The sequence below is a fragment of the Notolepis coatsorum genome, assembly GCF_963971535.1.
Source record: "Notolepis coatsorum genome assembly, chromosome: 9".
Classification (NCBI taxonomy): Eukaryota; Metazoa; Chordata; class Actinopteri; order Aulopiformes; family Paralepididae; genus Notolepis; species Notolepis coatsorum.
Window position 1 is genome coordinate 132,262,575 of NC_140173.1, and position 22,971 is coordinate 132,285,545.

At 41.0% G+C, this 22,971-nt stretch overlaps 1 protein-coding gene across 1 annotated transcript in view; it reads right to left on the bottom strand.

The window, feature by feature from the left end:
- Positions 1–1,394: 1,394 nt before the first annotated feature.
- LOC311234480 (B-cadherin-like) overlaps positions 1,395–22,971 on the bottom strand; it is a 35,928-nt gene continuing 14,351 nt past the window's right edge. The window contains exons 5-18 of the mRNA XM_084321690.1: positions 22,377–22,517; positions 22,095–22,250; positions 20,574–20,718; positions 20,217–20,389; positions 19,184–19,312; positions 17,789–17,974; positions 15,969–16,213; positions 14,811–14,953; positions 14,591–14,682; positions 12,724–12,856; positions 11,269–11,490; positions 9,366–9,496; positions 6,041–6,187; positions 1,395–2,655 (exon numbers count right to left, since the gene is read on the bottom strand). Coding sequence (XP_084177816.1) covers positions 2,440–2,655; positions 6,041–6,187; positions 9,366–9,496; positions 11,269–11,490; positions 12,724–12,856; positions 14,591–14,682; positions 14,811–14,953; positions 15,969–16,213; positions 17,789–17,974; positions 19,184–19,312; positions 20,217–20,389; positions 20,574–20,718; positions 22,095–22,250; positions 22,377–22,517 — 2,259 coding nt within the window. The 3' untranslated portion in view covers positions 1,395–2,439. The remainder of the gene's footprint in view (positions 2,656–6,040; positions 6,188–9,365; positions 9,497–11,268; positions 11,491–12,723; positions 12,857–14,590; positions 14,683–14,810; positions 14,954–15,968; positions 16,214–17,788; positions 17,975–19,183; positions 19,313–20,216; positions 20,390–20,573; positions 20,719–22,094; positions 22,251–22,376; positions 22,518–22,971) is intronic.

Below are 22,971 nucleotides of genomic sequence, written 5' to 3' on the forward strand. Positions count from 1 at the left end.
CTTTTGTGAGCCGAAGCGCGTGCACACACATGCACGGATGTGCGCGTGCACTCAAGAACGTGCTGCACTCGACTCATCACATGTACCTACCTGGCTACCTCACATAAGCACAATTCATGGCAATCACATTCACAGGTTGTGTGAGAACGGTGCTCTGCCCGAGTCAGACCATCGTTCACACCTGAGGAATGCGCTGCCAACTCGCTAATTACTCAGCAAGACCGACGGCTTCTCAGTTACAGTGGGTGACAATATTGTCACAGGGAAAGATGAAATTACATACCTAGGTTCCATCCTAGAGGCAAATCTTTCCTGTGACAAAATGGCATCCAATGTAATAAAAAAAAAAGTCAACCAACGAACTAGATTCTTGTACCGGATCTCCTCTCTGGTAAACAAGAATACCCTGAAGACTCTGGCAGGAGCACTCATTCAAGGGTACTACGACTATGCTTGCACCTCATGGTACCAAAGCACCTCAAAGGCACTAAAAACAAGATTACAAACATCACAAAACAAACTGGTCAGACTAGTACTTGACCTTACTCATAGAACCCACCTCACCCCTGCCCACTTTGACTACCTAGGATGGCTTAGAGTAGATGACAGAGTACAGCAACTTGCAATGGGCCTGGTCTACAAGATACACTACACCACTAAGGTACCCATGTACATATCAAAATACTTCCCAAAGGTCAGTGAATACCACGACCACTACACCAGAGGGAGTTCCACAAATCATGTTAAACCCAGATTCGGCTCAAACAAGGGACTAAACACGTTTCGCAATTATGCCACATCAATGTGGAACGCCCTACCCACAGCTGTAAAGGAATGTGAATCACTACCCACTTTCAAAACCACTCTCAAAGAACACCTACGGGAGACTGCAATTCGAAACTGGCCCCTGTAAATGTCCTAACCCAACCCCCTCCAATGTACAGTAAATGACCTAACCCAAGAATACACGAGACCCTCCTCTTGGAACCAAGTATGGTTTCGTCAATATTCCAATGTACAGTTTTGCTTAAATACAGTTGTACAGTTTCCCCCCCCCCACCCCGCCTACCCAACCCCCCCCCCCCCCCCAACCTCCTCCAATGTACAGTTTCTACATCAAATATACTCTTTTTTAGACTCTTTGTAAAATTCAACATAGGACAGCTCAGCTCAGGATTGCCAAGTCAGTCCACCCATTTAGTCACAGCTTAAAATATTTATTTTTGAACTAGTAGGCCACTTTAAGTAATGTCTATATAAATAGTTATACTCGTTTTATTCTCTGTAAACGTACATGTGAACAAGACGTGACGAGGCGTCCTGTTGAGTGTTGTCCATCTGCACCGATGGGCGTTTGGTCAAATCATTCAAGAAAAAGGCTGTTCACACATCCATCATCGTACCAAAAGGTTAACTTTATATACAAATCTAAAAACAACAATAGGTGCTTAATGCTTCTTCAGAAGTGAGAGCACAAACAAAACCATCTTTCAGTGTTTCTACAATCATTACATTACAAAGATTTAAATATAAAAAGGACCCAAACTGAACAGATACTTAGCATTTATTGATATTATATTCCACCTCTGTGACCAGAGCCTCAGTGACTGAGGTCATTTGGCATTCTTTCAGTAACTAAATAATTTTGATGGTTCAATTTCTGTAATTTCATGCCTCAAGCAGTACCTTTATACAAAAAGAGAGGAATTAAACAAAAGTAATAATAATACAAAAGTCACTAAATCAACACGAGCATGTCAAGTACAGTAGTCTGGGGTTGTTTGGTCCAGTAGAAAGGCCTGTCGGGACAGAGTTTACCATCCTAGTGCACAACCTGAATTGTGTGTGTGCATGCATGCGTGTACACACAAGAGTATTGTGTGTGCGGCGTGCTATAGTGTGTGTATGTTGTGAGTGCATAAGTGTGTGTTTGCGGATAGTATGCGTGTGTGTGTATATAATAATAGAGATCTATCTCATCGCCTTTCCCAGTCCCCCCCCCCCACCCCGCCCCCCCCCCCCCCCCCCAAAGCCAGAAGCGGTGGAAACACCGCATCTTGATCGTCGTCATCTGCACAAAGTGAGAAAAAGACTTCTCTCCCAACTGCAGGTGTGCTTCCAAAACTCATAAGTGGAGAAATAAAAGCCCCAAAAACACGTCTTAGCCTCGTCTCCAAACATGGATCCACGGAGAGAGAGAGATGGACAGGTAAACAAAAGAGAAACTAAATCTGTCCAGGGGGGCGAGAAACGTCATCATTTCATCCAGCAGAACAGAGTGGTTGGTGGGAGCGAAAAAACGACTTGTGAGCACTTAGCCGTTGGCTATAGGGCTTATTTCTCCTTCGCCTGCACCAATCTGTCCACCCAGCCATCCATCCATCCATGTGCGTGTTCATCCGTCTGAATGACCCAACATCCCTCCCTCCTTCCGTCCCTCTACAGCATATCGTCGTCCTCTCCTCCTCCGTACATGTCGGCCAGTTTCTTGAAGCGTGGCCCCCACTCACTGAAGCAGTCGTAGTCCTGGTCTCCGCTGCTGTCCGAGTTGAGGGAGGAGAGGCTGCCGGCGTCGGAGCCTCCTCCCTCATAGTCGAACACCAGGAGGGAGTCGTATGGAGGCGCCGTTGGGTCGGAGTCTGCTGCCTTCAGGTTCTGGAGAGGAGGAGGAGGAGGAGGTGGTTAGATGAATAGATTTCAAGGTCATGTGTAGCATTGCTGCGTCAGACCTAATGAATAGCACATCCCAGAGATAGCATAGTGGCTAAGACATAGGGGGGTGGGCGATATGACGATATTAAATAAATATGTAATAATAATTAAACGCATCGTGGACATTGTGATGTTTTGCACAAACCCTCACGTCAGTTTCTAAGCCGCCGCGGCGGAGATGTTACTTTAGTGCAGCGCTTTCCTCTCCCCCAGACACTCGCCCAACTTACGTCACGTACACACACATACACGGACGCACGCACACACACACACCCAGAGACAGAGATGCGGTAATTAAGCTAAAGCTAACCAACGTTAGCGTCTAACCCTGGAAACGCTCACAGCCAAGTGACTCCATGACACCAGTTCCATTAGTGGGGAAAGGGGGTGGGGGGTTATATTGACGAGGCTTGACAACAGAGGTTCAAAGATATATTGGCTGTTCGTTTATGTATCGCTTCATGCATCAGGCTCTTCCAGGTTCCAACTCTGTGTCGACTGTTGACTTCCTCGTGTGACGTCACTGCGACTACAGCTACCAAGACGCTCAAACTGAAACCCAATACATCACGGGGGGAGGGGTTGTATCTCTCTTTACTACATGCAGTGGAAAACTAACAAAAGCGAGTCGAGTAGGTACCATGGAGTGGAAAAGCGGCATAAGAGAATACTTCATAATGTTTCATGCAATTAAAAAGTAAATATATATATACCGGTATATTTCGTACACATGATGCACACACACCTTTACAGTGTTATGTTTACCAGTAGGATGTTGTAACATTGCTGATAATAAAAAATATTATTTTCTCACAGTGTGTATGTATTTTTGGCTAAAGTGGATAGAAAACACAGTACTGTGCAAAAGTCTTAGGCACCCAAGAGTTTTTATATAAATTGTCTTAGATGTTAATACATTTTATTCTGTATTAGTGTGTCAGTAGACTACTTAGATTTTTAGAAACCTTTCATTTAATTATTTTTGAAAGCATCTTCATGGTTTAATGCAGACATATGTTACAGGGACTATTATAATCATCATATTGGCGTGACTGTATCCATCAAAGGTTTACAATTTAAATCAAGCATTTTTAAGTGCTTTAGAGGAAATGTCAAAATATTGCGATATATATCGTGATTCGTGATAGAGCCAAAAAATATCATGATATCATTAGAGGCCATATCGCCCAGCCCCATTAAGACCCCCCCCCCCCCCCCCCCCATCTATGGAACAACATGTACCCCTCCTGGCCTAGGATCGAATCCTGCCAGAACCTTCTCTGCTGCGTCTCTCACTCTCCGCCTTCATACCATTTAAATAAAAGCAATAAAAACAAAAACTAGAGATACCGCCTCACGCCTTGTATGCCTCTGCCAACCAGTAGCCAGCGGGGGCTTAACATGCACCCAGAAAAGCTTATCTTTATACTTTATGCATATAGCACATGAATAAGCCTGGTGAAGGTATTTGACAGTAAATTAATTAATTTAATTCGGCCTTATAAAGATTCATTGTTCCTTAAAGCGTCTATGGATGAATCTCACCCATTGGAAATTTACTGGGAAACACCTTATCCGAGATTGTTCAGAACACCTGCGCTCCCATCTCAAGCCGTATAGTGAACCATTGTTCCTCAAGGCTCTCAAAAGCCTGAGAACATTCTTAAAATGTATCTTATTAAAACCAGATCGGACTGGATCTCAGGGACGTTTCGACTGGGTGAGGTTGAACTCAACTGACGCAACACATGACAAACGTCACCGCCTTTTGGGCGTGAACCAACATTACCTCACCGTTATATGAATGAATCAGAGGTCAGTACTTATGAAAAGTGAAACTACTTCATGGGAGGAGTTTACGTGTATAAAATCTGCTGTCAGTCACTGCTCACTATTCCATCTGCACTGCATTCCATCTGTGGACCTCCTGCGTGAGACCACTGCGGTGTAATACTTTACTGCTGTGACTTAGAATAAACTCATCCTTTGTTATATTCTGAAATCTGACTTCGTCTCAATCATATAATTATATCAGATCCACCTGTGTGTAGAGCCATATGAAATCCGTTTTATTATTTTCCAAATTCCATTTAATTTTTTCCAAAACTCTGTTTTTAATATTTCAGAATTCTGTATTTTGCTTTTTATGCTCATTTTACCATGAGAAATAGTGTCTAATAAGTGGGAATGAATAAATGTCCACAATTGAATAAGATATAACAGTCCATTTAATGTTTTTAAGTGCTGCAACTCAGAAATACAGTTCAATTTTACACAATATTTTTCAAATAATATTGTGACAAAATAAAAATACACATTTCAAGTGTAAACAATAGATACAGCTAGTTACTACTGACATTATCACAATGACAATGTCAGTAGCCTAGCTATATCTATTATATTGTGATGAAATATAGTAATGCATCATTTAGGCACCTTTAGTTTAGTTTATTTCGTGTATAAAGGACAGTGTATAATGACAATCGTTTGCATTAAACAAATGGATGGACCCCCCCCCCCCCCCGTTCATCCGCGCATGATAAGTCATAACGTTTAGGATCATGTACAGTTGACATTTTTAATATAGCGTGTATCGCCAACAAACGGCAGTTGATCATCTATATATGCGTTTATGCCTATAACTCACGTTCTAGGAATTACTGCAGAAAACGATATAAACATATTTATATTCTAGACGGTATTTTCGTATGAGTCTATGAATGAAAAAGTATAACGTTCCTACATCCTGAACGATAGATAATCGATGTTGAATGGGCCATAGTAATGTCAATATAGCAATACAATTTAAAAAGTTATAGCCCTGCAAAGAAGGTGAACATCTCCATAGGCTTACAGTGCTGGCAGAGATCAAACAGCGATGGATATAAGCGTGGCAGTTAATGTGTTGAAATGTGGTCTTGCCAAAGAGAAAAGCAAAAATAAGAAAACATTGCCGAATCCCAGGTAAGAACAAAATAATTAAAAAAAAAATGCTAGTTATTAAGAACAAAATAAGAGGACATCTGTTCTTATATCGCTTCGTGAATGAGGCCCATTGACCTTGACCGCTAAAATATAAACGTGAACGTTTGTGCCAGATTTTAAGAAATTCCCGACATCACATTCACGCGAACGGTAGGGACGTAATGCCGCTGGCCACGGCTGTGCCGTCATGGAGGCAACATAAATGAACATACAACGATGCATATAGCTGTAAAACCCCATTTGGTTAAAAGAACAGTGGACCAATACGAAGCTGCTCATAGTGCTAGAGTCTACAATCAGCTAGATTTCAAATTCAAACATTAAATATTAAATGCCAACTCACATCATCAATGAAGTTGCCGATATCCTCCGGGTTGGCAGGGCGAGGGCGGTACCGAGGAGCGGGCAAGTAGGTCGGCACCACGTCGTTACGGAACACTTCAGGCCGGTTGTCAAGACCCCGGTGGAGCACGCCCAGGTCATAGAAGTCCTGATGGAGGAAATTCAAACAGTTGAATGTCATGATAATTATTACAGTCCAGATAGCAATGTAATACTATAGTATAGCATACAAGAAGAACCCATCATATACCGTAATTTTCTGACTATAAGCCGCACCTTTCTTCCCCATTCTTGGACCCTGCGGCGTATATAACGGTGCAGCTAATCTATGGATTTTTACAGCTAACGGCCACTAGGGGACCTCCTAAATCTATGGATTTTACAGGTTACAGTCCACCACCTTTAACTCTCACTCGCTCTTCTCTCACAGGCCCATAGCTGCTGCAGCAGTGCACGCCTTGCCCCTCCTCCTCCCCCTCACAGACCCATGTCAACAAACCCTTACGGCAAGAGTCGAGTGCATGAGCAGCTCAGTGCTCCTCTTTCAACATAACTGAAGCATTAAACAAAATGGCCCAGTCAACTATTCACTTTAGTTTAATACATGAGGCATCGTCTAATGTTATCTAGCTGGCTAGCTACTGATAGCTCCTGATATCAACGTCTGATATCATCAGTTTGGCATTCGTTTTCGCAGGTGCTGGCTAGCACCTGCGAAACTAGCTATCATTCCGTGAGCTAACGTTAGTACCTAGCTAACGTTACTGTTTAAACAAAAATGTTAATAAATGGGAGCTTCCTCAAACAGCCATCTCTTTCCCGACAATCCCCTCTGTGCACGAACCCTTACATATGGTAATTAAACATTAAAACACCTGCGGCTTATAGTCCAGTGCGGCTTATATATGTACACATCATTCAACTTAGCTGCTGCGGCTTATAGTCAGGTGCGCCTTATAGTCAGAAAATTACGGTAACTAGCTGGCCATGTCTGTATATCCTGTACACAAATGACTGCTGTAGCCAGTACCAACACATTGAGAAGTTTGTCCGTTAACAGGTTCAGCGCCAGACGTTGCTGTGGGCGTATGGCCGCGTGTGCCGGCGCTTTGTTCAAATGGGGATAGATGCCGGTGTTTGCAGTGCTAAAACTATATAAAATATTATCGCTATGGATCTAATAACATAGTCGATTGTCATTGAGTTTCTTCCGGTCAAGTTGCAAGAAACAGATAATTTGTTCATCCATACATTTCCGTTTTATATGAATATGAATATGAGTATAGTGTAATCCCAGGAAACGCCGCCAAACAGCGTTTTACTGCATTTCACTATAAATCGTGCCATTCCTCGCCTGGATCAATAATCAATCTGAAATCAACGCTAGGTTATCGGTATTATGTTTCATCATGGATGCATGAAAGGGGGGGGGGGGGGGGGGGGGGGGGCGCCCCTCCGTGCTTTGATCGCAACCAACGATTTTTTTTTAATATTTTTTCCCAAATTCCGTTTTTTCTGTTTTAATATTTCAGAATTCTGTATTTTGCTTTTTATGCTCATTCTACCATCAGAAATAGTGTCTAATAAGTGGGAATGAATAAATGTCCACAATTGAATAAGATATAACAGTCCATTTAATGTTTTTAAGTGCTGCAACTCAGAAATGCAGTTACATTTTACACAATATTTTTTTCAAATAATAGTGACAAAATAAAAATGCACACAATAAAAATACACATTTCAAGTGTAAACAATAGATACAGCTAGCTACTACTGACATTATCACAATGACAGTAGCCTAGCTATATCTATTATATTGTGATGAAATATAGTAATGCATAATTTAGGCACCTTTAGTTTAGTTTTGTTCATTTATAAAGGACAGTGTGTAATGACAATCATTTGCATTAAACAAATGGATGGGTGCACGGTGCACCAGATTTAGCTAGAAGCTATCATTTCCATCTATAGTCCTATGTACTGTAACGTTAGCTATTTAATCACAATAGTGTCGCACATGTTTTTGCGGGTCCAGTCCACGGAACGTTGACAGAATTAGCAAAACACCTTATCGCCGGAGGCATAAAAATCATTAGGATACTTCTCTGCTCTGAATTTAGGGCTTATTGCGGAATTTCTTAGCTTCTTGACGATGATAACATCAAAGCAGCCAGGCGGCAGACGCTTGGACACTGCTGTGTTGTGTGTAACACGCAGCGGTCCCCGGTCATGTTTGCTTTGCACCAAACGTTCCACCCAACGGAATTTCAGTCCAGATTAGGCCAAATTCTGCAATATTCCACGTTTTGCAGTTGATTGCATTTTTATTGGTCAATTCCGCAATTCCGTCCGCGATTCCGTGAACGCGGATTTCATATGGCTCTATATTTAGACCCCGCCCGCACGCCGCAGCTCGGCCCAGACACCAAGCCACATCGTTTCAAATGGAGTGCAATAGCGGCCGCAAGGCGTTAGTATTGGACGTTTGCAATCTCAGACCCGTTCCCAATGATAACATCAGGCTGGATGGATGTTTTATGAATTATGAAGGGAAATATCGACTTTTCTCGGGTTTGGCGCCCAACGTTCGGCGAGTTAACCCGACTTATGTCGGGTCTGGCGTCCAATGTGTTAATGGAGGAGGAGAAAGACCATGGTTGTTGATGATTTTGTAGCTTTGTGTGATGCTCCCTTTGTACACCTTAATGTAACCAAAACCAAGGACATGTCCATTTTAGACTAAAACCCATGGCTTCTAGTATTGATAGTTAACTGTGCTTTGACAAAATACCAATGTCGTAAAGAAGGGTCAACAACGCTTGTTCTGCTTGGGGAAACTGAGGTCTGTCAAGATGTTAACAAGACACTAATGACCATGTTTTACAAATATTTTATCAGTATTGTGTTTTTCCATAATTTGTTGGTTTGGAAACCTAAGTGTAAAAAGTTTAAATGCTCTTAGCCGTATTGTGAATCACTGTAGCAAGATTATAGGAGTCAAACAGGCTGGTCTGTGAAATCCCAGGCCATCCTTCTTGATGTTGACCACCCACTACACTCAAGAGTGCCATACTCTCCCCTCTGGTACCCCTTTCAGGGTACAGAGAATTAAAACAAACTGATGCATTAATTTGTTCCAACAGCTATTAGCTTGTTAAATAGATCACTTGCACTTTACTATAGACAAGAGCCCTTTTATGATGCACTTTAGACTAGAACCCATTGTGATGCACTGCTTCTTAACTTTTGTCTGGTGTGTTGCCAACATCATAGATCATAGTAGTAAATATCTCTATCCAGCCATCTCTACATCCTCAAATTCTTACCTGGTCATCCTCCCCTCCTCCTTCCTCGTCGTAGTAGTAGATGTTGTCTCTGATATCGTCGTCTTGCAGTAGAGGCTCCTTCTTCTCTCCTCCTCTCCGTCTCAGGAACATCAGCAGCAGCAGCACCAGGACTGGGGAGAAGAACGTGGCATACAGGCCGACGATGTCACCAGTTATTTTCATTCGTTTTTCTCATCTCATGAGCCATATTGTAATTAGAAATGTGTAATTCTCTTTTCTTTGTTTTATTAAAGGGGAACTATTTTACTATTTCTTTCACTATTTGGGCACTTTTACACAATTCCTGTGAGTCTATGGAACACCTCTGTAAGATTTATTTCAAAAAAATTCATTGTTTTGTATTTCTAATCAAGTACTCAAAAACAGCATTTTTCTACCTCAAGATCTTAATCCGTTTTTGAGGCTGGGCTCCAACCACTGTGTGGCCTGGTGCCAACTGCCACATCAACTGCCACACATTATTAGGCAGCTGAGAAATCTCTGACATCACAGATATGCAAATTTTCAGATGACTCAGTTCAGTGAGGGTGAATATTGTGAGAGGAGAATTGGAAGAATGCACCAATATGAGAATTAGAGACATAGATCCTATTAATATAAGTCCACATAGCTAGGAAACAATGCTAAACACTGAAAAAGGCCATTTATAAGATAGTTCCCCTTTAAACACCAGGAAATCTTAATATTTCAAAAAGTCTTGCTCACTACATTAATTCATTAATTCTTTTATTTACGTGTCATGCCACATAAGTGGCCCATCCCACACAGGATTACTGATACAATAAAATATTAAATTGTATTACTATAAACAATAAACTCCTTTCTGTAGATTTACAATAAACACATACTAGATACAATCTAGTACTGTACCCTACATATCTTCTTACTCCAAATAGGACTAGTACCAGTAAACTAATAAATACAAAAAATATTCATTCAGGCACAAGTATCAAAGTCTGTCCTCACTAGTAGCCACCAAACAGCCGAGTATCTCCATCACTAGACCCTTTCGTGACTGTGATGCAAGCCTTGCTTGAATACGCAGTCACTGATTCCACGCTACTAGCCATGTTAATGTGCACCATCAAGCACTGGTAAAAAACGAGCGGTTGGTCCAAATAATATCACATAGACATTTCAAAGGTACTCACCGTTGCATTAGGGTTACACACACAAAAGCGGGGGGGTTTGAAAGCTCGGCGTTGCTAATAAACATTTTAAATCATTTTTATAAACTAGTAAGAAAGAAAATCACTGAGCTAGCCTTGGCTAAAATGGCTTCTTCCGCATTTTGACGCAGGAGCGCTGTGATTGGCTTCTTCTCTTCTTCTGCTTTGTCACATGCCTGGTGCGCCCAGCAATCACAGCGCTCCTGCGTCAAAATGCGGAAGAAGCCATTTTAGCCAAGGCTAGCTCAGTGATTTTTTTTACTCGTTTATAAGAATTATTTAAAATGTTTATTAGCAACGCCGAGCTTTCAAACCCCCCCCGCTTTTGTGTGTGTAACCCTAATGCAACGGTGAGTACCTTTGAAATGTCTATGTGATATTATTTGGACCAACCGCTCGTTTTTTACCAGTGCTTGATGGTGCACATTAACATGGCTAGTAGCGTGGAACCAGTGACTGCGTATTCAAGCAAGGCTTGCATCACAGTCACGAAAGGGGCTACTCCATCACCTGCAGCCTACTGGCTGTTCATTCAGATATAATCCTAGGATAGTTGTAGTATTTTGTATAGTTCCACTTTTATTATTATTATTATTATTATTATTATTATAAGACCGTTTCAGTGGAATGTTTGTTGTGTTGCTAGAAGAATGGTTGCAGTGTGTAACTAATATCAACAACTGACAGGAATGTCAAAAAGAGGCGGGGCTTACGTAGCAGCAGCAGTATGCCTCCCAGTATTCCCAAGATGGCCGACAGTCCAAATTTAGCTACCCTGCCAGCCGCCTTGCAGACCACTGGGGTCCCGATGCACTCGCAGACCTCAGCCTCGATGATATTGTCCTGCTCCAAGTTCATGTTGTCAGCCACTCGCATGTTTACAGAGTATATTCCCATGGGCAGGACTGTGTTCAATCTCAAGACGATACCCGTTTCTGGGGAGAAGGATAGAATGGAAGAGGAGAATGAGAGAGAGAGAAGGAGCTTTTAGTATTCAAATATAAACTGGTTCACTGAAATCTGTATAATGTGTTCTCCTCTTGGCAGGATGGCAGCCAAGGATGTCACACCCGTTTCTGGAAAATTGATACATTACACTTGCATGTAGTTATTGGGTCTCATTCACCATATTCTTGGACATTGCTTATTGTATACATTGTAAGAGCCAGTGGATAAACATTCCACTGCTCATCTTACCGGTATGATGTTGCGTGTGACAAATAAAACCTTGACGTTGCAGGTGCACTTGAACAGCAATCATGTACATTGAACCCTGCCATCCAATTAAAAGTGAGCAATTGCGCTATTTAAATAGTCCACTCTGCACCCTAGGCTTACACACACAATATGGGAAATGTACTGCTGCTGCACGACATCGCTGAACGCGCATTGAGGAGGGAGCGCCAGTTCCACGATCGCGCGGATCTGTTCGCCGAGAGCGACGCGCACCCTAGTAGGACGCTTCATTGTGGCTTATTTATCCTGAAGTCTAACAGATGCTTCCTCCGTCACATAGGAGACAGCCAGCAACCTCTTTTCGCCTGCCAGCGAGGACTCTCATTGGTGAAGTGTAACGCATGGGAGGTCACACTACCTTCAACATAATCCCTTCTTTGCTGTGCAGGCGCCCTGACCGACCTGTAGGAGTCGCCGTTTACAACGACCAGAAGAATACCACCCCACTGGCTTCCCTCCCGCTGATTCTGCCAATTGAGCCAGTATGACGGCCGGCCCAAGCCGGAGGCAACGCCGACAGCCGGATTCGATACCGGTGTCTCTTGCGTTGGTGACGAGCGCTTAGACCGCTGCGCCACCCAGCCGCCTCCCCCTCTTCCTTTTCAAGACAAAATCAAATATCTTTTGAAGATCTCGTTTGTATGAAGAAAATAAGTATAGCCCATCCAGAATGCACCAGTGGTATTAACACATTGAATAAAACAAGGTAGGTATATATTTACATCTTTTAAATTAAACCGTAGCCTTCTTTACATAACAAATGTATTAATTCATTCATTACTTTAAACAATTCATTATTTTAATAATGATCAAGTTATCAAGTTATCAAGTCCTATATATATTCGGCACAATACGGTATAAAGATTATATTTTTGGGAGTGGGGGGTACAGCTATTTCATTCAACACTCTGTATAGAAAGAACACTACATACTGGTATCATTCATGGTGGCAGACCAGTTGGAGCTGGACAGTCCCTGCAGCTTCACGGAGTAGGGAGCGGTGAAGCCTGGACCGTCTTTGTCCGTCACAGACAACATCTGGGGCTCCGACTCTCGGTTACACACCTGAGGAAACAAACACAGCTTAGTACAAGTACTACCGAGTACAGAGCTACTTCAAAAGTACTACAGAGTACACCTACAGAGCTACTTCAAAAGTACTACCGAGTACACCTACAGAGCTACTTCAAAAGTACTACCGAGTACACCTACAGAGCTACTTCAAAAGTACTACAGAGTACACCTACAGAGCTACTTCAAAAGTACTACCGAGTACACCTACAGAGCTACTTCAAAAGTACTACCGAGTACACCTACAGAGCTACTTCAAAAGTACTACCGAGTACACCTACAGAGCTACTTCAAAAGTACTACAGAGTACACCTACAGAGCTACTTCAAAAGTACTACTACTGAGTACACCTACAGAGCTACTTCAAAAGTACTACAGAGTACACCTACAGAGCTACTTCAAAAGTACTACCGAGTACACCTACAGAGCTACTTCAAAAGTACTACTGAGTACACCTACAGAGCTACTTCAAAAGTACTACCGAGTACACCTACAGAGCTACTTCAAAAGTACTACCAAGTACAGAGCTACTTGATTTTTGATTTGATTTGATTTGATTTTATTAGGGATCCCCATTAGCTGGTGCGATAGCAACCAGCTAGTCTTCCTGGGGTCCACACACAAAAAAACACAAAAACAATCACCATTGCAAAAAAACAAAATTATTAAAAGTCAGTACACACAATGCATAATGAACCTACTGTAACAATTAATATAGCTAAAATTACATTAGTGTAAAACAAAAACAAAAAACCACTTTACAGTGTTAAAAACAATTTAAAAACAATTTAAGATTCTTTTTAAAAGTGAATAATAAATTTTAAATTAAACTTCAAAAGTACTACCGAGTACACCTACAGAGCTACTTCAAAAGTACTACATAGTACACCTACAGAGCTACTTCAAAAGTACTACATAGTAAACCTACAGAGCTACTTCAAAAGTACTACTACCGAGTACACCTACAGAGCTACTTCAAAAGTACTACTACCGAGTACACCTACAGAGCTACTTCAAAAGTACTACTACTGAGTACACCTACAGAGCTACTTCAAAAGTACTACTACTGAGTACACCTACAGAGCTACTTCAAAAGTACTACAGAGTACACCTACAGAGCTACTTCAAAAGTACTACAGAGTACACCTACAGAGCTACTTCAAAAGTACTACTACCGAGTACACCTACAGAGCTACTTCAAAAGTACTACTACCGAGTACACCTACAGAGCTACTTCAAAAGTACTACTACCGAGTACACCTACAGAGCTACTTCAAAAGTACTACTACTGAGTACACCTACAGAGCTACTTCAAAAGTACTACAGAGTACACCTACAGAGCTACTTCAAAAGTACTACTACTGAGTACACCTACAGAGCTACTTCAAAAGTACTACAGAGTACACCTACAGAGCTACTTCAAAAGTACTACTACTGAGTACACCTACAGAGCTACTTCAAAAGTACTACTGAGTACACCTACAGAGCTACTTCAAAAGTACTACCGAGTACACCTACAGAGCTACTTCAAAGTTCTCAACACAAAATGATACCTAAAAGGCAGATTAACATTCTACAGATTAATAAAAAAATATATATAGTTACATTTTCTAACAAGATTATTGTTAGGTGCAGCCTATACGAAGAAAAAGGCAAGGGAAATAAATGGCAAATGTAGCCAGATGTTTAGAGATCTGCTGATTACATATGTGCCGAATTGAAACGCACCTTAATGAGGCGCGCGTCAATGGTAGGAGCGTTGTCATTGACATCTTCCAGTTTGATCACCAAAGTGCCTGTTCCTGTTGCCGGGACCTCATCTGGTGAGAGGACACACACACACACACACACACACACACACACACACACCCCAGTTAGACTGGGAAGGAAACACACACACACCTCATTTGGACAACCCACAAAATATTCAAAACACACACACACTTACCACTGTCAATTGCACCAATGAGTGCAGTGTATTTGTTGTCCTTGACAAAGGGCGACTCTCGGTCCATGTCGCTCCTCACCTTCACCACACCAGAGTCCTTGGCCACCGTCAGCCAGCCTGCCACGTCAGAGAGAATCCGATACCTGGAAACGGACACATGTGGTTAGGGCTCAACAATATCATACAGATATTGAAAGAAAGCAATATCCATATTGGGAAGACTAGAATAATGGCAATATGGCAAATTTAAGTGACAGAAATACTAGTCTCATACAGTTCAAGTGGATTAGTCATCACTGGAAACGTCATAATGCTAGTATTATGGATCCACTTACAGGAAAATGTATTCCCACAATATACTACAGAATGAGTTTGTAGACGAGGAAATGTATATTATTAGGAACTTGAAGACTAGATCAACAAATAAATAAACCACTCAGCCCCAACCAACACACACTTAGCAAGCAAGACATGCAATAGACCTTTCCACACCACATTTCCCCCAGCGCGATCTCGCTGAAACTACGTAAATAAAGTACTAAATCGGCCACAGGAAAAAGGTACATATTGTACATTATGTTATAGGCATAAGTAATATATTGAAGTATTTACAAAAATGTACAATGTGTTCGTATTACAAATAAGTACATATTACAAATTCAAAATGTTTAGAAAACGTTTGAGCTCGCATGGGAGGCATGTGCCTTTACCTCACATGCCTCGCCCAAACTCTAACCACACTGTAATCTTAAACTAACCATAACCATCAAACCCTAACTTTATATCTTAACCATAACCGTTCAAACAAATCATCGTCATAGTATTGCTTGTTTGTATCAGGGTGGGTGGGTGGGTCGTCTTAGTCTAGTGGTGACAGCACTCTCCCGCGACCACAATCATCGTTGGTTCGACTCCCGGTCGTGGTGTGTTAGTTTCGGACTTTTACCGATACAAAAAACGTAAATACATTACTTATACAAGATGTAAATACATTACATATGGCTATAACATAAACATACATTATGTACCTTTTTTTCCTGTGGTCGATTAGTACTTTATTTACGTTTTCTGATGATAACCTGTGCTTAGTGACACAAAACAACAGTATTTTGCCAATACTAAGGTACCAGTTTCATGACAATAAAGCTTTCATCTTACGTGACCGTCTGTGAACGAGCGATGTCGGGGTCAGTAGCGGTGTACTGCACCAGATCGGTGCCGATGGCCAGATCCTCCTTGTGGACAATGAGCTTCTCCAGCGGGTTGAACACGGGAGCCTCGTTGACATCCTCCACGGTAACGACCACGGTGGCGGTGGCGGTCGGCAGCTGTACGGCAAACGGTACATCGTTCTCCACGGCAACCAGAAGGGTGTATTTGTTGATTTTCTCAAAGTCCAGTGCCTGGATGGAAGGGGGGAAAGAGAGAAGCAGAGCGTTTGAGAAAGTCCCTAAGATTGGTTACTCAACTTGAATATTTTCATGCGATTCCACCTCACTAAACTGTAGGGCTGTCCCCGACTAAGGATTTGGATGGTCGACTACGATTGGCCAAAATTTGCCGTTAGTCGACTATTGGTCGACAAAAAAAAGAAAGCGTATAATATTTTTAAATTTAAAAAAAATATATATATATATTTTCTTATCATTCCATTTGGGCTGTGGGGGTGCTTAATGTCTGAAGGAGTCGACTGAAGGCTTCTTGTCCTCTGCAAAAGCATGCAATTGGTCCACTGATGGATACATCTTGATATTTGTCTATCTATAGTGTGTTCATTAGATGGGTGAAATCCTCTTTCAGTGCCTCTGTGCCCGTTTTCGTAGGCAGTTAGCCTCTGGTATGCGTGCCATTAGCGTTAGCCACGCTTCTAGGCCTCTTTTCTTTTGGAAAGAATGATAAAAAAATATATATATATATATATATATATATATATATATATATTATAACTTTTATTTTTATTTTTTTAATATATTCGACTAAGAGGTTGGCCAGTCGACTACGGCTTCTTTCGACCGATTAGTCGACTAATCGACTTATAGGGGTCAGCCTCACTAAACTGAGACACCAGGAAGCCATTGCAGTGGATTGTGGTGTGCGACAGCTTCTAGTGGAACCTTTTTTTTTGTAAACAATATGTTTATTGGTATTTTCTTTACAGAAAAATAGATACAAAATAACCCCCCCCCCCCCCCCCCCTGAAAGAAAAATAAAAAATCAATATAAACAAAAACAAAAAAAAAACTCTAGGCCAGCCCCCCCCTCCCCTCCCCCCCAGACTAGGACCTCAACAAATTAAGTTCTCTTTTTTTTTTTTTACACATTTTGAGAATTTTGTAAACCCTGTTACACCCGTCTAACAGGTGCCCATACTTCTACACCAAACAAATAAATATCTAACGTTACATCTTTTCTCTTCAAAGAGCAACTAATAACATTTACAGTATCATTCATTGCAATATATACCCATCAGAAAGACAAAAGGGAGCTTCAATAATAGCCTACATCGTCAACCTACTATGTAATCTGTTCTAAGTATTGCCTAAACCCAGCCCAGTATTTATCAAAGAGATGTGGTTTTTTCTTAAGATTGAAGTGTCTCAGTGAACGCTCACCGACAGATCCGTTTACACCTCCTCCTCACTGCTGTTAAATCACCCGGCGGTCTCTGTTCCTTTACTACACGTAGTCTTCAATTATCTTTGATTGTTTTTACAAAATTATATTAATAGTAATAAATAAAAATGTTTGATTAATAAATACAATTAAATAAAATAGAATATCTATGGTCACTCACATTACATTTCAGTACAAGTAATCAAGGCACATCACACTGATGTTAGTGGATAGTCAGACATCCATGAGGGGTTCCCAAGCTCCAAGAAAGACATCCTCCTTATTCCTCAAAGTATATGCATGTTGTTCCAGTTGCGAGTGTCCAAGTGTCATGGCAAATCTTTTTTTAAATATCAAATGCTCACCTTGGCCGTGGTGATGATTCCTTCCTGTTTGTTGGGTCCCGTTACCACGGCGAACCTTCCGTCCGTGTCGCCGCCGACGATGCTGAACCGGGCGGACCAGGCGGGGGTGTGGGCATCGTCGCCATCGGTTACCGCCAGCTTAGCAACCAGAGCTCCTACTTTGTTTTCTGGGACTGCCGCCACATGCTGGGAGAGAAAAGACAATAGATGAAAACCCTAGCCCTTGTTTACAGAAATGTTCATTAATGTGCACTTTCCCGGTCAAATAAACAAATTAAATAAATATAAATAAATACAGTGCGTGTGTGGGGGAGGGGGTATTTGCATATATCACAGCTCATAGAACAATACATACAGAGTTACCGGTAGCTAATGCGCTAGTTTTCACCTGTAGTCCCTGCCTAACATGCACGTCTTTATGGTGTGGGAGACTAATATGTATAATGCATCATGTCATGCTGCTAAAACTGCAGTGTACACAGTATTTTTTTTTTTTTTTATAATATGTCCATATGTCATGCTGCTAAAACTGTAGTGCACACAGTATTGGTTGTTATATGTTGACTAATATGTATATACCATATGTCATGCTGCTAAAACTGTAGTGTACATAGTATTGGTTGTTATACTGTATGTTGACTAATATGTATACCATATGTCATGCTGCTAAAACTGTAGTGTACATAGTATTGGTTGTTATACTGTATGTTGACTAATATGTATACCATATGTCATGCTGCTAAAACTGTAGTGTACATAGTATTGGTTGTTTTTTTAATAATATGTATACTATATACCATGCTGCTAAAACCTGTACATAGTATTGGTTGTTTTTTAATAATATGTATACCATATGTCATGCTGCTAAAACTATAGTGTACATAGTATTGGTTGTTTTTTAATAATATGTATACTATATATACCATGCTGCTAAAACTATAGTGTACATAGTATTGGTTGTTTAATAATATGTATACTATATATACCATGCTGCTAAAACTATAGTGTACATAGTATTGGTTGTTATACTGTATGTTGACTAATATGTATACCATATGTCATGCTGCTAAAACTGTAGTGTACATAGTATTGGTTGTTTTTTTAATAATATGTATACTATATACCATGCTGCTAAAACTATAGTGTACATAGTATTGGTTGTTTTTTAATAATATGTATACTATATACCATGCTGCTAAAACTATAGTGTACATAGTATTGGTTGTTATACTGTATGTTGACTAATATGTATACCATATGTCATGCTGCTAAAACTGTAGTGTACATAGTATTGGTTGTTTTTTTATAATATGTATACTTGCACCTTGAGTTGTTAAAGACAGAATCCAGTGCATGCTGCTTTGTTCTTGGTGAGTAAAGTGTGACTTGACTTACATTCGGCTGTTCAAATTGGGGGGCGTTGTCGTTGCTGTCAATAACTGTGAGGATGACTTGTGTTTTTCCAGTGTAGCCAGTTCCCACCATGTCTGCTGCCTGGATCTCCAGTGTGTACTTCGGGTTTTTCTGTTAACAGACACACACAACAGGGCTTATTTATCAAGCAAAATACACAACTATTCACACTATTTTGAGAGCTTTTTAAATATACACAGTCAATTATTTAAACAACTGCAACTACTCACAATTTATGAGGTCAACAAGTATCAAACAGGGGTTCTTATGTACAAAGTAATTGGTCTTCCTTTATCTTCGCCTAATTTTTTTCAAACTTATTTTGAGTTTAATTCTCATTATCGTGCACATCTCACAAGAAGAAATAAAGACTTGCGCATTCCTTTCTGTAGGACCTCTGTTGGCAAAATCTCATTTGTTTATCAAGGTGCAGTGATGTGGGATGATATACAAAATCTAACGGAAACATGTTCCACTTTAAATATATTTAAAAGTAAGCTTAAAAAAGAACTACAGATCCTGTAGTCTATAGTATCCATGTGTAAAGTCTTTTTAATTTTTTTCCCCCACCATTATAATAGTTGTATAATGCTGTATTGTATGTATCTGGGGGGGGGGGGGTTGTGTAGTTATCCTATTATAGGTCTAAGAGGGGAGGTCACTTATAAGCCCTTGGGTTTTTTTACCTTTCCTGCACATTTTAACTGTTCTTCTTTTACTTCTTTTATTCCAGAATGTATGTTTGTAAGTGCAAATAACAATAAATAAACAAACAATTATAATGAGTCACTGGAAACAGTTGGCATGCATATTTTGTGTTTTTAGTCAACTGCGGCTCAGTATTTTATCAGCTTTCACCCTTTGACATAGGGAGGTATTGATGCATGAGAAATGATAACCGCATATCGCAGTAATGTTATTTGGTGTCTCATATGTCGGATCATAATTGTAAAAGGGATATATACATGATCCAACTCAAAAACGTGGAATGCTTTTGTCTATTAAAAAGCCTCACCTCTCTGTCCAGCCCTAGAGAATTGACACTAATGACTCCACCGACTGTGCTGATGAAGAACATGTCCTTGTTGGGCATCTCTGGAACCTGGCTCAGAATGGTGTAGCGGACATCAGAGTTGTCATTATTTGGTTCGTCCAGATCATTTGCAAGAACCGTTAGCACCTCAAATCCTGGAGAGGGAGAGAAAGTCGATACTGTAAAATGTCCACGAACAAGGCAAAACATTTTAAAATGTCTCAATTATTGGGGGTCGGTTGGGGGAATGATTCCAATGACAGGGTTCCCACAGACATTGAAAAAATGATCTATAAAAATGAAGATGTATTAATTATAAAATGCATTACATAGCCTTACCTTTAGGCGAAGCCTCGGCAACTTCTGCAGTATAAGTGGTTTCGGTGAAAATGGGTTTGTTGTCGTTCTGGTCTATAACGTACACTATAATGTCCATGGGCTCCTCTGCGTTGCCTGAACCGACCACCACGGCATGGGCTTGGAGCTACACAAAACACACGAATCGTCAAGATCAATCAAAATTCAAGTCTCGTCAACAGCCTCTAGTTGAGAAGAGAAGCGCAGGCCGACTGATGAACAGTAGTACTCCGTAGTACAAGCCCATCTGGACAGCGTTACTAGAATTCAGGTTATGGAAATAATTACCTAAAATCCTTTTTTTACTAAGCCATGCGAGTACTACCCGGATGAAAATTCCATACCAAAATGTTCATCGTCTTTTTACGATTTTGATTCATGTTAATCTGGTGAGCTTTATTAGAAACTAAGTTAAAGTACAGATGGCTGCAAATTCTGGGGGAGTTTTACCATGGAGGTAAATGGAGAAATCAGATATGAAAAAAAAACTGTCTTCTGAATCCTCAGGGACTAGACAACGAAACACTCGGGTAAACTACATATCCCATCACCCATATCAACTACATATCCCATATTGTGCGAGTCTTCTGGTTGAGAGTCCACTGTTGACCTAAAATACCATTGACATGTATTGAGGGGCAATGGTCTCTGCTTTGTTTGAAGCAGGAAAGAGTAAATCATTTCACAAATGACCACTTAAGAGTCAGACTTCAGGCAGTCATAAACTGCAAAAGAGGGGACTATGTATAAAAAGGACTACAATTCCTACATGGTTCACCAGATATGGATGTAAACACTCAAATGAAAGGTTCAAGTCTGGACTTTAACCTCAAGTCACTGGTCCATTTCAAATCCAATGTACTGGAGTAGAGAGTCAAAACAACATGTCTGATTGTGTGTGTGCGTGTGTGTGTGTGTGTGTGTGTGTGTGTGTGTGTGTGTGTGTGTGTGTGTGTGTGTGTGTGTGTGTGTGTACAGTGTATATCATCTCAGAATACATTTGTTTAGGGGTCTTTGCTAAAGATGCATGTCAATATTGGCCAATACATACATATCTGTATTTCTTTTACTCCCAAACTCGGTATGGGGCCCAAAAATCTGTCAGACTCTAGAATTAAGAGGTACAGGTACGCGTGTCTTTAGGAGCACCTGCTAAAAGATGAATGAGAGCCTCAGTCTTGGGAAAATGTATGATGTATTAAGAGGACTTAAGGCTTCCACAACTCTGTGTGCACACAAAACAATACTCAATGGTCAAAGATCAAAGGACTGTTATTCTGTTGTGTGAAGTTAGCCAGAGATTTGCAACTACAGAAAAGAGCCACACACAAAACTACACTACAACCCCTTCAGTAGCTGCTCCTGAAAAAAAAAAAGTATGAAAATAACAAAAAGGAGCACATATGCAACTTGAAAGTCTGAGTAGGGGATGGGTATTTTCCATTATCTTCACAGAACATGTTCCTAAATGATTACATGTCACTGTATCACACAGACACTTACCATGTATTTATTTTCTTTCTCTCTGTCCAAAGGCTGTGTCACATAGAGCTGGCCAGAGTTTCGATCAACAGTGAAGAGACCGACGGGTGGTTTATCTGCTCCTGGGCCAGTGATACTATACACCAGTGTCACCGCCTTATCTTCATCCGAACGGATCTGAAAGAAACAAAGCGTGAACCTCAATATAGGACTATATTATAGGCCTAAAACTCTTGTGACATACTAGAAAAAGGTCCTCCATCATTCCAAGGGAAGAATGTGAGATGGAAACATCCATTTTACCTGGACCATTTGTTTGGGGTAAGGTCCTCTGTCGTTTTCAGGGAAGCTGATGGGTGGAACAACCCAGGCTCTCTTCCTGCGCTTCAGTCCACCATGGGCCTTGGGGAAGTGCAGCACAGGCACCGCTGGGGTGGCTCCAGTCTAGAAGACACACAGAGATGTGATCAGCATTGAAACCATAGAACATAACTGTGGTTAACAGCGGTGAATTATTTTTCGATAACCACCGGTGATTATTGTTTTTCGCAGCTGGAGTAATCAAGCCCCACTGACACACACTGTTTCAGTGCAATCAGACACACCTGCCGGGCTGCCCGCGATAATAATAATCGCTTTATTTGGGCTGACAGAGCCACAGAACAACTGCGTCTGCATTTGATCTCGTCTTGTCGATTTTGTCAAATGAATTAGGTATATTGTTAGTAAGTTAGCCATGTAATAAGCGGGATAATGTATAGCTATACTCGGTCATCATCGCAAAATAATTGACCTTCACTGACGTTTAAAACACCTCGCCGAGGCGCCTCAGTATTTTAAACTCCGTGTCGGTCAATTATTTTGCGACAATGACCTCGTAGCTATACATTATCCCTTA